General features: G+C 37.2%; 1 protein-coding gene across 1 annotated transcript in view; it reads left to right on the top strand.

Moving 5' to 3' along the window:
* The window catches only part of LOC127878855 (putative ferric-chelate reductase 1), a 46,076-nt gene that overhangs the window by 9,170 nt on the left and 15,972 nt on the right, over positions 1 to 20,934 (top strand). The window contains exons 3-4 of the mRNA XM_052425415.1: positions 2,133 to 2,260; positions 2,824 to 2,921. Of these exons, the coding sequence (XP_052281375.1) occupies positions 2,133 to 2,260; positions 2,824 to 2,921 (226 nt within the window). The remainder of the gene's footprint in view (positions 1 to 2,132; positions 2,261 to 2,823; positions 2,922 to 20,934) is intronic.

Here is a 20,934-nt window from a genome sequence, read left to right as displayed (position 1 = left end):
GTGTCTCTTTTGCTTATGAAAACATATTCACATATTAATAGATTCCCAATAGTGTCATCTCTTTTGTTAATAAGAGAGCGAATATACTCAAATATTTTGCTCTTGAATACAGCTGAATTATTGATTTTTATGTCCCTCCTTATGCTGATATTGTACTGTATCTTTCGTATGCATCAATGTTTTATCTTTTTTTAAATAATTACTAAAACTTTACTGCAACTTGAAAAACAATAGTTTTCATAAGTTGAGTGCCCATCAAGGAACAGACTGTTCATGCGCTTCCATTGCCGCTCCTTGTAGATAATCAAAGCGCTGTAGGCGCTGAAGGCATGGGGCTAGGTTTAGTGTGACGTGAAATGCATTTACGATGTTTTTTTCCGAATTTCTCCCTGTGTCCGAATTTATACGGATTGACCCTAGCGGTTGAGTGCAGAAGCTCAGAGACTGTAAGACAATACAATAGTTGTGTATATACTACAGTGTACATAGACGGTGGAGGACAACACGATACTGGTTGTGGGAACGATAACCTTTTGTTCAACTCTACAGATCTGGTAGAGGTTTGTCTACATAGGCGGTGAAGATATACAACAACAACAACATGGCCGCAAAAAACTGTTATTGTTGGCGTCAGATAAATCACTTTCAATAGCCTAAAATATATTTCTATTACATAATTAACAGATCAGGAAAACACTCATACTTCCTTTGTAATGTGTATACAAAATAAAATCCACTTAAGCCCAAGTCTCACTTTTGCCGGTAGAGCCCCGGTCCATCCCGGTTTGCTAACGTCGGTCGACCGGCGAGGACCGGTCAACAGCCCGGCAGAGTCCCGGTCAACCCGAACTGGCTACGGTTTATCCCGGTGAAGCCCCGGCAGAGCCCCGGTTGTCGTCGGTAGTGCCCAGGTGAAAGCCGGCAGCGTCCCGGCATACCCCCGGTTGTCGCCGGTAGTGCCCCGGTTGAGTCCCGGTGAGAGCCGGCAGATTCCCGGTATACCGTAACACCGCAGGCCCTAATCGTGTCTATACCGGCATCAGACCCCAGCAGAGCTACGGCAACGACCCGATTTTACCCCGGTCGTCGCCGGTAATGCCCCGGCGGAGCCCCGGTGAATGCCGGTGGCGTTGCGGCAGAGCGCCTGTTTTCTTATATACCGTAGCTATACCGGGACTCTAACGGCAATCAGCGGGGCATTGCCGTAGCTCTGCCGGGGTCTGTATGGGCCCCGGTGGAGCTACGGTGCCGTCCCGGTTGTTCCCGGTGCCGTCCCGGTTGTTCGTGCCGTGCCGGTCGTTTTCGGTCCTTCCCGGTGACTCCCGGAGGTATTACACATTTTAATAATTTCCCGGTGGAGCCCCGGTTTACCCCGGTTCATCCCGGTCGTCCCCGATTGAGCCCCGGTTCATCCCGGTAGAGCCCCGGTTCATCCCGGTAGATCCCGGATCACGCAAAGTGGCTCCGCCGGCATCATAGTGAGACTGGGCCTTTACCCTGATAAAGAACGGTGTCTCGCGTAGAACTTTCCGCGCTCGATTTGCATGCTCGATCTGCGCAGTGAAATATCATATCCGATAACTTCGTATATTTCCGAGAATGATCATGAATATTTGTTGTTGTTTTTTTCATTTTCTTTTTTCGTGAATGTCTCGTTAACGCAAAATAAAATAACAATATCTTACAATATGTTTATAAATAACAAATGTAATGTCTTCAAAAAATGTATCAGAAAAACATTCTTCTTACTGTCTCTGTAGGCACTCGTATCTTTTCGGCCTAGACCGTCAAGTGAGGAACTTATTCTCGCATGAATATGCAAACAATAATAAAAATTATGGCGTAGCCAATGCTTAGCAATTTTGCTTCAATAACATTTTTACACGTTTTATGACACTGTCATGTTATATAGTGATGTTCTGTAATTACAAGGAGGGTTATTGAGATCTGCGAAGAACTTCTTTGATTGCGCATGAATAACCGCCAAGTGGTAAATCGGACTTTTGGGAATTCATTCGTGGCTTTTGGCAGCCAGCCAATTCTGACTGTCTCAGAAATTTGTATCATAGCTATGGCCTTAGGGCTACGTCCCAGGCCAAAAAGTGTTCCATAAACCGTATTCCCTATTTTAGTGACCCTTAACAGTTCCACCAGCGATCAGTTGAAGGGCTACTTATGCCAAGCAAGAACGGACCTGACGAAAAATGTCACCACGGGCACTTTGAAAGCGATTAATGGTGGTAACAACAAATGCGATGGGGTAATACCAGGGGAACTTTTATCATTATTTAACAGTCTACTTAACAGTCTACTGCTTCATCCTGAAGTTGTTCCCAAGCTTTTAACGTTAAGTGAATTTTGTATTTTAATGTGAAATAAACGCATTTAACTATTTGGGGAAAACGTCAATGAAAGTTACTTTAGTACTAAAACACTTTTCTAATTAAAGTAAAGTACTAGTAATTAATTTACTTAAGTTGTAAAACAGCTATTTCAAATGTTTTTTATAGTCATTCATTGTGACCTGAAACATGGCTTCGAGTTTCGTATTCAAAGGTCCGAACCCGTTTAAGAACTGTAATAATTTTGTGTCATAATAACAAAAAAAACTTGATTGTTCCACAAAATGATTTCTATAAATGTTGTGTCATTAATCAATAAATAAGTAAAGTAATCACGAACATGTGTTTAAAAATTTCTAAAAAAAAAGAACTTTCTCTCATTGAAAAGCGCAAGTGATGTAATTTAATAACAAAATCCTTGTTATTTGTTCAATGATCTGTTTAATGCATATTTTCAAGCATATCGTGTCTCTTTTTTCAGAATGGCTCTGTGACGCACATGAGCAACGTGTCGAAGTCAGCGGTAGAGTTCGAGTGGACTGCTTCCGAATATCACGGCAGCGTTGCAGTTTACTTTGTGTAAGTAACGCACCCCTATAATGTGGCTCGATCAGAACCAGCGTTCCAGCGCACTTTGTGTAAGTAGCACACTCCTATATTGTGACTCGATCTGAACCAGCGTTCCAGCGCACTTTGTGTAAGTAACGCACTCCTTTATTGTGACTCGATCAGAACCAGCGTTCAAGTGCACTTTGTGTAAGTAGCACACTCCTATAATGTGACTCAAATTGAACCAGCGTTCCAGTGCACTTAGTGTAAGTAGCGCACTCCAATATTGTGACTCGATCTGAGCCAGCGTTCAAGTGCACTTAGTGTAAGTAGCACACTCCTATAATGTGACTCAAATTGAACCAGCGTTCCAGCGCACTTTGTGTAAGTAGCACACTCCTATATTGTGACTCGATCTGAACCAGCGTTCAAGTGCACTTTGTGTAAGTAGCACACTCCTATAATGTGACTCAAATTGAACCAGCGTTCCAGTGCACTTAGTGTAAGTAGCACACTCCTATAATGTGACTCAAATTGAACCAGCGTTCAAGTGCACTTTGTGTAAGTAGCGCACTCCAATATTGTGACTCGATCTGAGCCAGCGTTCCAGCGCACTTTGTGTAAGTAGCACACTCCTATATTGTGACTCGATCTGAGCCAGCGTTCCAGCGCACTTTGTGTAAGTAGCACACTCCTATATTGTTGCTCGATCTGAACCAGCGTTCAAGTGCACTTTGTGTAAGTAGCACACTCCTATATTGTTGCTCGATCAGAACCAGCGTTCAAGTGCACTTTGTGTAAGTAGCACACTCCTATAATGTGACTCAAATTGAACCAGCGTTCCAGTGCACTTAGTGTAAGTAGCGCACTCCAATATTGTGACTCGATCTGAGCCAGCGTTCCAGTTCACTTTGTGTAGCGCACTCCTATATTGTGACTCGATCTGAACCAGAGTGCCAGTGTACTTTGTGTACGTAGCGCACTCCTATATTGTGGCTCGATATGAACAAGCGTTCCAGTGAACTGTGTGTAAGTAGCGCACTCCTATATTGTGGCTCGATATGAACACGCGTTCCAGTGAACTGTGTGTAAGTAGCGCACTCCTATATTGTGGCTCGATATGAACAAGCGTTCCAGTGAACTGTGTGTAAGTAGCGCAATCCTATATTGTGGCTCGATATGAACAAGCGTTGCAGTGAACTGTGTGTAAGTTACGCACTCCTATATTGTGGCTCGATATGAACAAGCGTTGCAGTGAACTGTGTGAGAGTAGCGCACTCCTATATTGTGGCTCGATCTGAGCCAGAGTTCCAGCACACTTTGTGTAAGTAATGCACTCCTATATAGTGACTCGAACTGAGCCAGAGTTCAAGCACACTTTGTGTAAGTAACGAACTCCCATATTGTGACTCGATCTAAGCCAGCGTTCCAATGCACTTTGGGTAAGTAACGCACTCCAATATTGTGGCTCGATCTGAGCCAGCGTTCCCTTGCACTTTGTGTAAGTAACGCACTCCTATATTGTGGCTCGATCTGAGCCAGCGTTCCCTTGCACTTTGTGTAAGTAACGCACTCCTATATTGTGGCTCGATCTTAGCCAGCTTTCCTTTGCGCTTTGTGTAAGTAACGCACTCCTATATTGTGGCTCGATCTGAGCCAGAGTTCCTTTGAACTTTGTGTAAGTAATGCACTCCTATATTGTGACTCGATCTGAGCAAGCGTTCCAGTGCACTTTGGGTAAGTAACGCACTCCTATAATTTGTCTTGATCTGAGCAAGCGTTCCGGTGGACTTTGTGTAAGTAACGCATTCCTATATTATTGCTAGCGATCTGAGCATGCATTCCTGTGCTCTTTGTGTACGTAACGCACTCCTAAATTGTGTCTCGATCTGAGCCAGTATTCCTGTGCACTTTGTGTAAGTAACGCACTCCTATATTGTGGCTCGATCTGAGCCAGTGTTCCCGTGCTCTTTGTGTGAGTAACGCACTCCAATATTGTGACTCGATCTGAGCCAACGTACCCGTGCACTTTGTGTAAGTAACGCACTCCTATATTGTGTCTCGATCTGAGCCAGCGTTTCCTTGCACTTTGTGTAAGTAACGCACTCCTATATTGTGGCGCGAACTGAGCCAGCGTTCCCTTGCACTTTGTGTAAGTAACGCACTCCAATATTGTGGCTCGATCTGGGCCAGCGTTCCCTTGCACTTTGTGTAAGTAACGCACTCCAATATTGTGGCTCGATCTGAGCCAGCGTTCCCTTGCACTTTGTGTAAGTAACGCACTCCTATATTGTGGCTCGATCTGAGCCAGCGTTCACTTGCACTTTGTGTAAGTAACGTATATATATTGTGGCTCGATATGACCGAACGTACGCTCGATTTGTCATTGTAGGCTCGGGTACTACTTAAATGTACCCCGGGAACTCTTAAGTTTACTTATATATACCCCGGGTACGAGAAATATACTAACCCGTACCTGGCAAATGTATACTGTACCCGAGTTTTGTTCCCGACAAAAGACCGATGTGGTAAAACGCGCTGCTGAATACAGAAAAAATCTCTTTCACAATTCCTTCCTATTAATGCTTTTTTGATTAGGAGATTCGATAATATAATGGCAATTTAACAGAATATTGACAAAAAAATGGACATCATTGATTTGAAAAAACGCCGACAAAGACCAATTTAGCGTTATAATTTCCAGAGACGTTTCAGTATATTAACCGTAACCGGAGTACATTTTAGTAGTACCCGAGCCGACAATGACCAATTGAGCCCGACGTACCCTTGCACTTTGTGTAAGTAACGCACTCCTATATTGTAACTCGATCTCAGCCAGCGTTCAAGTGCACTTTGTGTAAGTAACGCACTCCTATATTGTTGCTCGATCTGAACCAGCGTTCCCTTGCACTTTGTGTAAGTAACGCACTCCTTTATTGTGACTCGATCTGAGCCAGTATTCCCGCGCACTTTGTTTAAGTAACGCACGCCTTTATTGTTGCTCTTCCAAGACTCATGATAAACTATTAAAGAGACAAAGCATAAAATAAGTAACACCATTTGTTTTAACAACGTTACCATTCGACCGCAGTACCCAAAGATACCGTACTCAATACATTTAAAATTAAAGCTCATGCATTCAGTATTTTTGTTCACTAATACGGAATATTACGCTAGTCAATTGTTCCAAGAGTTTGTATCACTCGAGTGGCTTGTGTGATGACGTATCACACGAGAGGCGGAGCCTCGAGTGTGATGCGAAATAGCACAATATAAAGAAGTGAAACTCCAGCTGCTGGAGCAGTATTGAATTTTCATTAAAAACAATTAGTTGGTCCTTTATTTAAGGCAAGTGACCGATTGCCCAAACAGTAAACAAGGTTTCTTAAAAAATAATAAAAACACAATACCGCTACCAGCCTCTGAAGGCTGAAAATATAACAACATCGAAGATATGTACGGGGATACACGCTACTGCATCCACGCAGCACACATCAAACTGTTGTGCAATGCAATATAAAGAAGTGAAACTCCAGCTGCTGGAGCAGTATTGAATTTTCATTAAAAACAATTAGTTGGTCCTTTATTTAAGGCAAGTGACCGATTGCCCAAACAGTAAACAAGGTTTCTTAAAAAATAATAAAAACACAATACCGCTACCAGCCTCTGAAGGCTGAAAATATAACAACATCGAAGATATGTACGGGGATACACGCTACTGCATCCACGCAGCACACATCAAACTGTTGTGCAATGCAATATAAAGAAGTGAAACTCCAGCTGCTGGAGCAGTATTGAATTTTCATTAAAAACAATTAGTTGGTCCTTTATTTAAGGCAAGTGACCGATTGCCCAAACAGTAAACAAGGTTTCTTAAAAAATAATAAAAACACAATACCGCTACCAGCCTCTGAAGGCTGAAAATATAACAACATCGAAGATATGTACGGGGATACACGCTACTGCATCCACGCAGCACACATCAAACTGTTGTGCAATGCAATATAAAGAAGTGAAACTCCAGCTGCTGGAGCAGTATTGAATTTTCATTAAAAACAATTAGTTGGTCCTTTATTTAAGGCAAGTGACCGATTGCCCAAACAGTAAACAAGGTTTCTTAAAAAATAATAAAAACACAATACCGCTACCAGCCTCTGAAGGCTGAAAATATAACAACATCGAAGATATGTACGGGGATACACGCTACTGCATCCACGCAGCACACATCAAACTGTTGTGCAATGCAATATAAAGAAGTGAAACTCCAGCTGCTGGAGCAGTATTGAATTTTCATTAAAAACAATTAGTTGGTCCTTTATTTAAGGCAAGTGACCGATTGCCCAAACAGTAAACAAGGTTTCTTAAAAAATAATAAAAACACAATACCGCTACCAGCCTCTGAAGGCTGAAAATATAACAACATCGAAGATATGTACGGGGATACACGCTACTGCATCCACGCAGCACACATCAAACTGTTGTGCAATGCAATATAAAGAAGTGAAACTCCAGCTGCTGGAGCAGTATTGAATTTTCATTAAAAACAATTAGTTGGTCCTTTATTTAAGGCAAGTGACCGATTGCCCAAACAGTAAACAAGGTTTCTTAAAAAATAATAAAAACACAATACCGCTACCAGCCTCTGAAGGCTGAAAATATAACAACATCGAAGATATGTACGGGGATACACGCTACTGCATCCACGCAGCACACATCAAACTGTTGTGCAATGCAATATAAAGAAGTGAAACTCCAGCTGCTGGAGCAGTATTGAATTTTCATTAAAAACAATTAGTTGGTCCTTTATTTAAGGCAAGTGACCGATTGCCCAAACAGTAAACAAGGTTTCTTAAAAAATAATAAAAACACAATACCGCTACCAGCCTCTGAAGGCTGAAAATATAACAACATCGAAGATATGTACGGGGATACACGCTACTGCATCCACGCAGCACACATCAAACTGTTGTGCAATGCAATATAAAGAAGTGAAACTCCAGCTGCTGGAGCAGTATTGAATTTTCATTAAAAACAATTAGTTGGTCCTTTATTTAAGGCAAGTGACCGATTGCCCAAACAGTAAACAAGGTTTCTTAAAAAATAATAAAAACACAATACCGCTACCAGCCTCTGAAGGCTGAAAATATAACAACATCGAAGATATGTACGGGGATACACGCTACTGCATCCACGCAGCACACATCAAACTGTTGTGCAATGCAATATAAAGAAGTGAAACTCCAGCTGCTGGAGCAGTATTGAATTTTCATTAAAAACAATTAGTTGGTCCTTTATTTAAGGCAAGTGACCGATTGCCCAAACAGTAAACAAGGTTTCTTAAAAAATAATAAAAACACAATACCGCTACCAGCCTCTGAAGGCTGAAAATATAACAACATCGAAGATATGTACGGGGATACACGCTACTGCATCCACGCAGCACACATCAAACTGTTGTGCAATGCAATATAAAGAAGTGAAACTCCAGCTGCTGGAGCAGTATTGAATTTTCATTAAAAACAATTAGTTGGTCCTTTATTTAAGGCAAGTGACCGATTGCCCAAACAGTAAACAAGGTTTCTTAAAAAATAATAAAAACACAATACCGCTACCAGCCTCTGAAGGCTGAAAATATAACAACATCGAAGATATGTACGGGGATACACGCTACTGCATCCACGCAGCACACATCAAACTGTTGTGCAATGCAATATAAAGAAGTGAAACTCCAGCTGCTGGAGCAGTATTGAATTTTCATTAAAAACAATTAGTTGGTCCTTTATTTAAGGCAAGTGACCGATTGCCCAAACAGTAAACAAGGTTTCTTAAAAAATAATAAAAACACAATACCGCTACCAGCCTCTGAAGGCTGAAAATATAACAACATCGAAGATATGTACGGGGATACACGCTACTGCATCCACGCAGCACACATCAAACTGTTGTGCAATGCAATATAAAGAAGTGAAACTCCAGCTGCTGGAGCAGTATTGAATTTTCATTAAAAACAATTAGTTGGTCCTTTATTTAAGGCAAGTGACCGATTGCCCAAACAGTAAACAAGGTTTCTTAAAAAATAATAAAAACACAATACCGCTACCAGCCTCTGAAGGCTGAAAATATAACAACATCGAAGATATGTACGGGGATACACGCTACTGCATCCACGCAGCACACATCAAACTGTTGTGCAATGCAATATAAAGAAGTGAAACTCCAGCTGCTGGAGCAGTATTGAATTTTCATTAAAAACAATTAGTTGGTCCTTTATTTAAGGCAAGTGACCGATTGCCCAAACAGTAAACAAGGTTTCTTAAAAAATAATAAAAACACAATACCGCTACCAGCCTCTGAAGGCTGAAAATATAACAACATCGAAGATATGTAAGGGGATACACGCTACTGCATCCACGCAGCACACATCAAACTGTTGTGCAATGCAATATAAAGAAGTGAAACTCCAGCTGCTGGAGCAGTATTGAATTTTCATTAAAAACAATTAGTTGGTCCTTTATTTAAGGCAAGTGACCGATTGCCCAAACAGTAAACAAGGTTTCTTAAAAAATAATAAAAACACAATACCGCTACCAGCCTCTGAAGGCTGAAAATATAACAACATCGAAGATATGTACGGGGATACACGCTACTGCATCCACGCAGCACACATCAAACTGTTGTGCAATGCAATATAAAGAAGTGAAACTCCAGCTGCTGGAGCAGTATTGAATTTTCATTAAAAACAATTAGTTGGTCCTTTATTTAAGGCAAGTGACCGATTGCCCAAACAGTAAACAAGGTTTCTTAAAAAATAATAAAAACACAATACCGCTACCAGCCTCTGAAGGCTGAAAATATAACAACATCGAAGATATGTACGGGGATACACGCTACTGCATCCACGCAGCACACATCAAACTGTTGTGCAATGCAATATAAAGAAGTGAAACTCCAGCTGCTGGAGCAGTATTGAATTTTCATTAAAAACAATTAGTTGGTCCTTTATTTAAGGCAAGTGACCGATTGCCCAAACAGTAAACAAGGTTTCTTAAAAAATAATAAAAACACAATACCGCTACCAGCCTCTGAAGGCTGAAAATATAACAACATCGAAGATATGTACGGGGATACACGCTACTGCATCCACGCAGCACACATCAAACTGTTGTGCAATGCAATATAAAGAAGTGAAACTCCAGCTGCTGGAGCAGTATTGAATTTTCATTAAAAACAATTAGTTGGTCCTTTATTTAAGGCAAGTGACCGATTGCCCAAACAGTAAACAAGGTTTCTTAAAAAATAATAAAAACACAATACCGCTACCAGCCTCTGAAGGCTGAAAATATAACAACATCGAAGAGCCACGTTCCTTTTATTATATAAAAAAACTAACGAAAACAGTTAACCAATGTATTTTTTACTTTAACAAAACTGACAAAACAATGACTTTAACGGGACGCCAAAGTTTATTTAAGACGCGTATGAATACAGTTTATGTAAGTTAACGTGTAAACATTCGAACCGGGAAAACACAGGTTTCCGACACGCTTACTTCAATGCCATCGTTAATCCAATTTTTATAACAATTAAGTTGACAGCTTTAATCCGATGTTTATAACAAAAACGTTTAAACGATATGCACTTCCACTTTTATCTTCCATGTCTTTATCGAAACTTAGTTTAAACCACACTATTTCATTGTATTCCAATCGAAATATGCATGATAAACACACACTCCAAAATACGTTTTTAACACATACACGCCGGGTATGCGAATACTTCGTTGACGGATGGCACTTCACTAACAGAGAACAACAAACGCCACGCGCGAGAGGTAAGTTCCTCTGTTTTATTTAAAGTTATATCCTAAGGCCACAACAAATTGATTAAATGTTCGATGGATTCGCCGCACCTAAAAATCTAAAAACGAAATAAAAATATTTTTATTTTTATTTTGCGCCCGCAGCAACAAATTTGCTTCGCACATATTTATTAAATGATTTAGTTTAATTAAGCCTACGTATTTTACGACATTGACTGTTATAACGCTTTGGGTTATAAGATTTATGGTCATTGTGTCACACCGGTCTTACTGACCTGTGTGAATGCGCGCTAAGCATTGTGGGAAACGGACTTTTTTCCATCATGGCGTTGGTAAACATAATAAACACGGAAGTGAAAAATGGTAATTAATTATTATCAAAAACAGGCCCCATCAAACCGGGCCAGCTGTAATATATACATGGATGCAGTTTATGCTTCAAAAGGAGCCACTTTTCATGTCAGTCTATTGTTTGTAAGAATCACTAAACACGTAACTTAGACTAACTAAACACGTTGCAAGACTGTATCTTCGAAATAGTAAATAAATCAAAATCATTAATAAATATTTATAATTAAATACCTGCTGAAATTTGAGAACGTAAACGATTTAAAATAAACGCTGTGAACATTACAAGGAATCTTACATGTAGGCCTCATGTGTGAGAGGATTAATCGGGGATAAAATAAATGGAGTTCAAAGGATCTAACATTTTGAGGAGGACGTCATAGTATCTTGGACATTTGGCACTTTCATATATTTATTTAGTAGATACTGAAAATGCTGAATGTGCTAATTGCAACATCAAAGACGAGCAGGTGAGATTTTTACAGCTTTATTTTTCTTGACATAATGTTGTATGTTTTCCATTTAATTTATATGGCGCTCTAGTCTTATTTATAAGACGCGCAAAGAATTTAGAGATACTTTTTATATGGGCTAAATTCTTTGCTCCAAATATTACCCATATAAAAAGTAGCTTAATATTTAAGAGCGTCAAAAATTTGGACTAATGGCGCTCAATTTTAGCTCGGCTGTTTTCGGGGAAAACCCTAGGTATTGTCATAGCTCGTCGTCAGATGTCGGCGTCGAGCTAAAATCTTTACATCGGCTCTAAAATCAAAGTGCTTCCACCTATAACATTGAAACCTCACATGTATATGCACCGTGATGATTTCTACACATCACACCCATTTTGGGGTCACTCGGTCAAAGGTCAAGGTCACTAACCTCTAAAAATTCTTTTAATAAATTTCATTTATTCAAAACTGCACCGCAGCCTAGCTTGGCACCCATAATGTGGTGCTCTTGTTTATATATAATTTCAAAAATGTATTAATAACCAGAATAGTTTATGCATGTATAAATAAAAAGATACAGCCATGAACAGTGTGTTTTAATTTTTAATAAATATGCTTTGAGTTTGATTGCGTATATGCAAAACAATGAAGTCCATATATTGTTAACTGATTTTTAAAATGTTGAATGTCACACATTACGTACCAGTCCGTTTATGTACCGACACTTTATGTACCACTATCTGACACTTTATGTACCATATTTATAATATAAAGAGATAACTAATTTAATATGAATGTGTGTTATTGATGAAATGTATTTTGTGTGATAGTATTTATGAATTAAGACTTATAAATTGGCCATAGATTTTATATTTTGTCAGATTGTCTAAGTGTCACTTAGTGTCTAAGTTTAATTTATTAGCCCAAGTACATGTAGTACTTAATAAATGATTTATTAGTCTTACCTGAAATTGAAGTAAATTATAAAAATTCATTTGTCTCTTATCTTATCCTGACTAAGGATTATAAAGTCTAAAATGTTTGTATTATATTGTATAATTGAAATGTTATACTTTGAAGAGAAGAGAGAATGACCATAATGTTCAAACTGTAAAAAAATCAAATTATTTCCTTCTTTAGACTTTAATCATGTTTAGAGAATGACCTTAATTAATTAGGACTGCTATGAATAAATGGACAATAACACCTATATTTTATGTAGGTGGTACATAAAGTTTCAAAGTACCGGTAGTACATAAAAGGTCTGGTACATGTACATAAGGTGTTACACCCTAAAATGTTCATGGTATCAGTGTTTCAATAATGTAGTGTTTTTTTATTATGTATTGCTTAGGTTGTTTTGTTTCAAATTTCAAATTTGCATTTATTTTAAAGCATTTTAAGTCATTTTGTGAATTCCATGTTTTTTGTAATAAGGTGAATTATGTTGTACATGGCGTCAAATATTAATTCATGGTCGCTATGGTGTAGAGAATGATGTCCGCTGGTCGTGGGTTCGATCAATACTCTGGAAGTTCTCATTATCGTCTCCATGGACAACACGTTCTGGTGTACCAAGTAGTAGTAGTAGTAGTAGTAGTAGTGGTGGTGGTTGTGGTGGTGGTGGTGGTAGTAGTAGTAGCAGTAGAAGTAGTAGCAGTGGTAGTAGTAGTAGTAGTAGTAGACTAGTGGTAGTAGAAGTAAGATCAGTAGTAGTAGTTGCTGTTCTTGTTGTAGTAGTAGATAATTAATTAATTAGTAGCAGTAGTAGTAAGAGTTGTAATGGCTGTGTTTGTATTTGTATTTAATTCTGATAATACAACACAATGATGCTGCTGCTAACGATGATGATGATGATATGATAATGCTGCTGCTGATTGTGATGATGATTATATGATGGGACTTTGGTATTATAAAATTTGTGAGGTTCAAACACAAAACCTGTTGGATAATAAAACTTCTCATTTTATGACAAAAGAGCTAGATTGTAGAGTAAAAAATAAGTATAAAATTCCCTAATAAGAAAGCTACCATTAAAGGACCATGACTTGTGGGCTTCATCAAAAGCAATGCATGAAACAGTTATATCTCTTTCAAATGCACTCAATATTGCTGTTCCAATTGATATGCTCAGAAATGCTTCTGGATGGGCATACACCAATGAGTACTTTCCTTCAGTTATTTCTTCTAAAGACACATTAACAACACTGTCGCCCTTACCAGGAATTCCGGACGCCCCCCCTAAGATGTTCCCTCCCCAGACATTTCCCCCATTTTAGTTTTAGTGCTTACATTACCCCCCCCCCCACCCCCACCCCACAATAAATTTATAATGGTTTGGTTGAAGTATAATCTTGATTTATTATAAAATGATTATTTTGCTTATGTAATATTTTTATATGAAGCAGCTTGTTTGTTGTTTTCTTTGGATTAATCATTCATTATTTTTGTTAAACTGTTTAAGGAGTGCATGTAAATCATTAGTAAGACCTGCATGTTGGTGTACTAGAGGAATACTAGGGGAATACATGGGATATTCTCAAAATCTTACACATGTTGTTTTTTATATAATTAAATAGGATCAATTGATGAATTAATTCAGCTTGAGTCAACATGGGCTGGGTTGTGGAACTATAGTTATTTGTTGTTTTTAATCCAATTACATAGGGTACTATGTAACTGTCAAAGAAAATATGCATTCATACGCATATAAGCCAAGTGTTGGATGTCACTGATATTTTCAATTTTACTAGTACCTAATTAAGACTAATTAAAACAGAATTGGACTTTCCTTGCAAAGTATTTATTATTAATAATAAAATAAGCTAATGTAATCAAAACATATTGATATTTTAATAATTTAATTCAATGATATTAATAATATTTAAATTTGCCCCAAAAAAACTATGGCAGGTAGATAGGAAGGATTTTTTTTGGAAAACCAACAGTGTTGTCAGTGTAAAATATTTGTAAAGCTTCTTCAATTTCAGTTTTACATTTTATGACCTGCAACATATTCTATGCTACTTTATTTTAATATGGTAAGTCATTAAAGTGTTATTTATTTTTCAACTATATAATGTGCTAATCTCATATAATGAATTACTACCCCATTTAAAGATGACACCTAATCTAAATTCATTAATACAATAGTTATAATTGTTTTATTGTAACATACTATTCCACTAAAAAATGACCATCATAGAACATCAATGCTGTGCTTTTACTAAAATTTTCATTGATCTCGTTTATTTAAAGAAAAAAATATCTCAGGCACTTTTAAAAAAATATATAATTAGGGTGTCAAAATTTCGAGGGGTGAACGGAAGACTGTTGTAACTCATATTAAATAAAGAAGGAGATACTGCAGTTTTCCGTTAAGCCCTCGATTTAACAAACTGAACAAGTCAATTTGAACTTCTCTTGCAATGCAAATGGAGCCACTTGAAATACCAAATTGTTCCCATACTAGTCGGCAATATAGCTATGACATTGTGTCTATTCAAAACATGCATCAGATACACCTTCTGAAACTTTTTAAGCGGTTTTGAAAACGCTATTTTATTGCAAACTTTCGTCAATAAAGGACACGTGTTGTTATACAACCGAAAGTGAAAGTACAGTTAATAAAAATGAATAAAGAGCGAAATTGTTGAAAACTTACGAAAATTTTAATTGCTTCTAACATAAGACCGTAAGACTGAACAAAATTATACTTAACTTTTAAATCATAACATGAAAGTTTACTTATAAAGCAAATTCTTCATTCATCCGCGGACTTCTTTGTGTCGTAGTCATAAATGCCTCCAAATGGAGGTGCGTGATGCGTCTAAGTATAGAGGTGACAATAACGTAGTGACGTCACCATTTATGTATAGAATGGATTTATGGTAACAAAAAATTGCAGTTTTCGTCTGTCGTGTCATGTCGGCCAAAGACAAAAATGGGAATGTTAATTTTCCCCCGTGGCAATAAGTCATTGCCTCACAGATGATTTTAATAATTTTATATTTCAACAACATCTTCATCAGGATGTGAAATGTCGCCGGTATGCGTACGATGGGCAATCATCTGCAAAAAACTTGTTGGTATTGATTACGTTAAAATATAACAAATAACATGCAAGTGAGTGTCGCCGTTGAACTGGACAAACAAAATATCGAGTGTAATATAATTGTACGAGCCACCTATATTCTACCTCAAACTGTCGATGGCTAAGTCTAAGGTGTACAGTATGCCCCATAAACATGAATTTAACATAAGAAAGTGAAGAAACTTTCTGGACATAAACAACTTTACTGGGATTTGATTGATTTTTTTATTAATATACAAACCTTTTACTATCCATTTCTTATTTTTTCTTTCATAAGGAAGGTATGATATATTTACTTTACAAAACTTAAACTTCTCATTTTCTAATTTTAACAGTGCTGAACAATAATAATGAATCAATTTTCCCAATTTCATGGTTTATTGAACATTATCCCCAATCAAAAAGGCGCATTCTGTAAAGTATGACGCAAAGAAAAACCACTGCTAATGCTTGATATTTATTGTATTATTTATTGTTTCATGTTATTTAACCACCATTGGCCGAAAACTGAGCTTCTTATATAACTTAACTTGATAATGAAAACTACAGTACCGGTATACCATGTTAAATAAAGCGATCACTATACCTGGTGTGAGTAACAGCTATTGGAGGTTTTCTATATTTATTTTTACAAACATTTGATAAGGGCTTAAACTCAATTATTGCTACTTACAGGGCTCCAAATAATTTTTTCAGCCGATGGGTATTTCACTCATGAAGTTTTTAATTGATGAGTAAAAATCAAAATCCGATAATTTTAAGGAGTATTTATGTTCAAATGTTCAGAATTAATAATACATTTTACATGTACTGTTAACTCGCTATAACAAGCAGTCTTGTACACAATTAAGCAATCACTTTTGTTTTATTTAACAGTTTTTATGGGTTTATTTGCCCCTGGCTTATAAGCAGCCATTAATATCTTTTTCCGTCTTGATTTAGAAAGCCACTGTTTAGCACACACTGGCTCAATTTTGAGCCACGGGAAACATTCTTTCCAGTTAGAAATAGTCTTGTATGTGACCTTATTTCCGTTATGTTTCTTTCTCTGCACCGATTTTATAACATCTGTTAATATACTGTCAATATTAGGGCGTACTATTTTTTCTGATGTTACTACTGATGATGTCGACTTGAAAGAATCTACCATTTTTAACTGGCTCGCCATTACTTTTTGTTTTATTTACATGTCATTTAAACACAAACACATGCAGACGCTGCGGCATTCGCCACAAAAAGTTAAGCGCTTTCGGGACAGAGACTGCCGGTCAGGACAGCACAGATCGTGACGGTCATATGAAAAATAAGCAAGCAGCAAGTTTTCGCATTACATTATGATTCAAGTGGATTCGTTGATTGCAAACCAGATTTCAATATATCTATCAGGTTAAACATGTGCTTAGTCTGAATGGTAAGCGGGTGGTATCCGTATAACTTGTTTATTATATGTGTATTTCGGCTGCCATTTTAAAGTGCTTGAAGGAAAAAGTTTTTCCATAGTACCACACAAGAGATGAACTGATAGCAAAAAATACATGCTTGAAGTTGGGCAATTCGGGTTTTATCGAATGTGATGTCAACAGTTTTCAACATAAGCGTATATCGATTCTCAACAATGCAGCGGGTTTAGTCAACATCGGCCTTTATCGTGTGCCAAAATGAAATGATGCCGTTCTGACTGAGGAGTAAATTCGATCGGGAACCACATTCTATTCAAAGATCGTGATGTCACTAAGTTTTTACCGGTGTGGACACAATGATGGGAATTAGTCATGTTTACATGAATTTATATGCATGTATACACGGCTAATACGCATTGAACTTGTACACGATGCGTAGTCCAAATTTGGCCAGGAGTTTTCTTACTCCACAAAATTTTAAGTCATGCGTATTTTCTTTCTTTTCATGCGTATTTTACGCAAATACGCATCTTATCTGGACCTCTGGACCGTACTTAATGATCTTGAACTGGTATTTTGCAGATAAATGCATTTATTTGGTAACATATATCAATTTACATCGACAATATATGTATTTTTATGTTTCGCTTTTCGCTCGCCTGTGATTTAACAAAAAAATAGAATAAAAATACATTTATTTTTATTTCGCTCGCTCGCTCCATTTTTGTGAAGCAAAAATCCGTAGAACAAATCTTCAATTTGTTGTGGCCTAAAGATTAGTTTTTAAGACAAGACACGTGGTCGAGTTGATAAATGGTGTATCCTTTTGTATTGGGAATACACAATTTCACGGAAGAATGGTACAGTTTTGCCCAAAAAATAGAAAATTCGATCGGAAAACAGCATAAACTGGATGAACGGTAAACATTTTAACAAAATAAAACTACTTAGAATTATTGCAAGAAATTGTTTGCTATTCCAGCATGTAGAGTAATCACTGTGCTTCAAATACTGAAATTTTGATAGTATTCAATGAAATATAAACAAAGATAGTGCATGTTGTAATAGGTGGCATACATAAAGTTGCAGGCACTTTGTTTACCGATAAAGGGCACTTCAGATTACGGAGACTTTCAACAAAGCGGGCACTCTAATAACTGAGTTTTATCTTCTACCTTTAATGCATTTATTTATATTACGGCTATTCATACGAAACATTTTGAAAATATAATTTTCAAAAATCACATTACTATTAATTTATACTATGTTTATTATAATTGCAATTTTCAAATAAGATAATATTTATTATTAAATAAATGTGTACATAATGAACTTGTTTTTTATTGGTAACTTGAGATTCAGAGAAATAAAAATACAACGGATAATGCGGATCAACACAATCGTGTTTAATTTTACTTATAGCAGGGCTCTAGATAACGGTAGTGAAGGGGTCTTGATGAGGCAAATACACATTTGTTCTTCATAAAATGCTATGTCGGTTGTGCTTATTTGAATCGCATCATCAAGACGATACCTATGCGTAGTAACAAAATTAAAAAGAGAATGGTAAAACTCCATTAATTTTGAGCCCTGCTTATAGGGAGCACTTCCCTTTACGCAACGCTAACGTTTGCTCGAAGTGCGATTCACCTGAGTCTACCCTAAATCACTGTATTGGTTGAGTTTAAAGAAACACGGGTAAAATTAAATCGTAAAAACAACTGATTTTGGAAAAAAGGAATGCGTACATAAAATGTTTAAATGTCATATTATGGAGTCAGTACTTAGTATACCCCCACAAACGAAGTTTAGGGTGCTATATAGGATAGAACTTGTCTGCCTGTCGGTCTGTCTGTCGGTCGGTCCGTATTGGTCATGACGGGTCAAAAACTAGGTCACGGGGTCACTTAGTGCGTTTTAAACATTCAGCATGGTGTCCGCTCTCTAATTCAAGTAGTGTTCATCCAATATTTGCCAAACTTGGTAAGAAGTTGTATTAAGATGGTGTCTAGGCCAGGTTTGAACATGGGCCATGCCGGGCAAGCTCCGATTCACTCATCCTGTAATAAATAATTGTGTCACTAATATGCAACTTCATATGCAGCATGTGTTGTGTTTATATTAAAAACAAAGACGGGTATGCATAACTTTTTACACCACTGTCGTGTGATTAAATCGACCCCGCCCGTTCTTTTATTGCTATTTTCGTTTACTGGCATTGAGCCAAAAAGTTCCAATAGAATTTCGGACCTCCATCGCTGCTGATATTAATCTCTGAGAGACAGTTTAAGCAGAGTGATTACTCATGACATGCTATCTAATATATAAGTAAATCGCCTTAGTACCTTCATTTGGACATACAGATAAATGCTTTAGATCAACCGTTTAGAACGTAATTTAAAATATATGGTCATATAGATTTTACTCATTAGACATATCCAATTTGTTTAACATTTATCTTTCACATTTGTACCAAATCATAATCATATTTTAAAGGGATAAGAACATGCTTCGGTAATTCGTTTTTTATTTGCGTACTAAGTACATATATTTTTATTTATTGCCTGCTTTCTTTAACAGTATTCCACAGCGAATTCTGCATTTTTGATTCACAAAAAACGAGTGTGTTATATCTGTAAAAAAGTGTCTAGATGTCGGGAAACGAAGTGCCATTGTTTTTTAGATGATCGGTAAACGAAGTGCAGATGAAAAATGTGCATGCGACTCTTAAAACATTTGAATTTTCTCAAATACATTAGTAAACTAAAATGTAACATGTTGTAACATTACTGGATATATTGATCTTTTATTTCGAATAGTAAGCACGTTCTTGATTTATTTGCAAGTATGTTTATTTTGTTAAAATATGTACTGATCATTCAATTCATGCTAATTATCGATGGAATTTTATCGTTTTTTTTCAATAATTCACCGTTTTTCCGCGAATTTCTTTCTTCGCAATACGAAGTGCTAAACCATTAATCACCCAAACAATGTTCTGTGTCTAAAAACCAAATAAACAGAGCATAAATACAAAAAAGCTGAAGAACTCACCTCTCGCGCGTGGCTTTTGTTGTTCTCTGTTAGTGAAGTGCCATCCGTCAACGAAGTATTCGCATACCCGGCGTGACATAGTTTACTGCTAAAAAACACCACATCCGACTTGTCCTTACAGAGTTTAGATAAAACTATTGTGTTTTGTAACAAAAATGACGTCACACGATGTGCTACGTAATATATTTCGTAATATAAAATATTTCTATTTTCGGTGCGTGTAATGTGACGTCATTATGGAATGAGTGTTGTATTGGACGTCATCATTGATGACGTTCAATCGAACGAATGATAAAGGGGGCTAAAATTCGTTAAGCTCCAGCGTATAGCAGCGATTTGGGAGTCTTGAAAACTGGCCCAACACTTGTGCTGAAATTTGACATGTATATGGACCAGAACTCGATCTACACGATGGCGTATTCGTCATATCTGGGAAAAGTCCAGTTTTTGATAAATTTACGAAAAAGTGGTGTTTTTTATTGCGCAATCGCTATAAAATGAGTTCTCGCCGGAAGCGTTAATAGCGTTAATAGCAACCCAAACACAATTCAACCCAAGGAGGCAATTCACGCGATAGACACTTCAAATTTGATTTTAATTAATACATATTGCGATTTTATTCCCAAATTAATAAATAAGTTCATATTGTGTTTAACATACATAGCTGAACCCGTTTAGAAAATATTAACAAAACAAACAAAAACAAACAACAGTTAAATTTCATTGATGTAAATATGGTAACCTGATTACATATCCACTAGCGTACACATGAAAAATAGTTCGCAAGTAAACAACAAACAATCAAATTTAAACGCAAATAAGCGAACAAAATATATAAAATAAATCCGAGAAATCGATACTTAAAACTACAAATTCT

This window comes from Dreissena polymorpha, chromosome 1 (assembly GCF_020536995.1).
Source record: "Dreissena polymorpha isolate Duluth1 chromosome 1, UMN_Dpol_1.0, whole genome shotgun sequence".
Lineage (NCBI taxonomy): Eukaryota > Metazoa > Mollusca > Bivalvia > Myida > Dreissenidae > Dreissena > Dreissena polymorpha.
The sequence above is the reverse complement of the archived record's forward strand: the minus strand, read 5'-3'. Positions and strand labels throughout refer to the sequence as shown.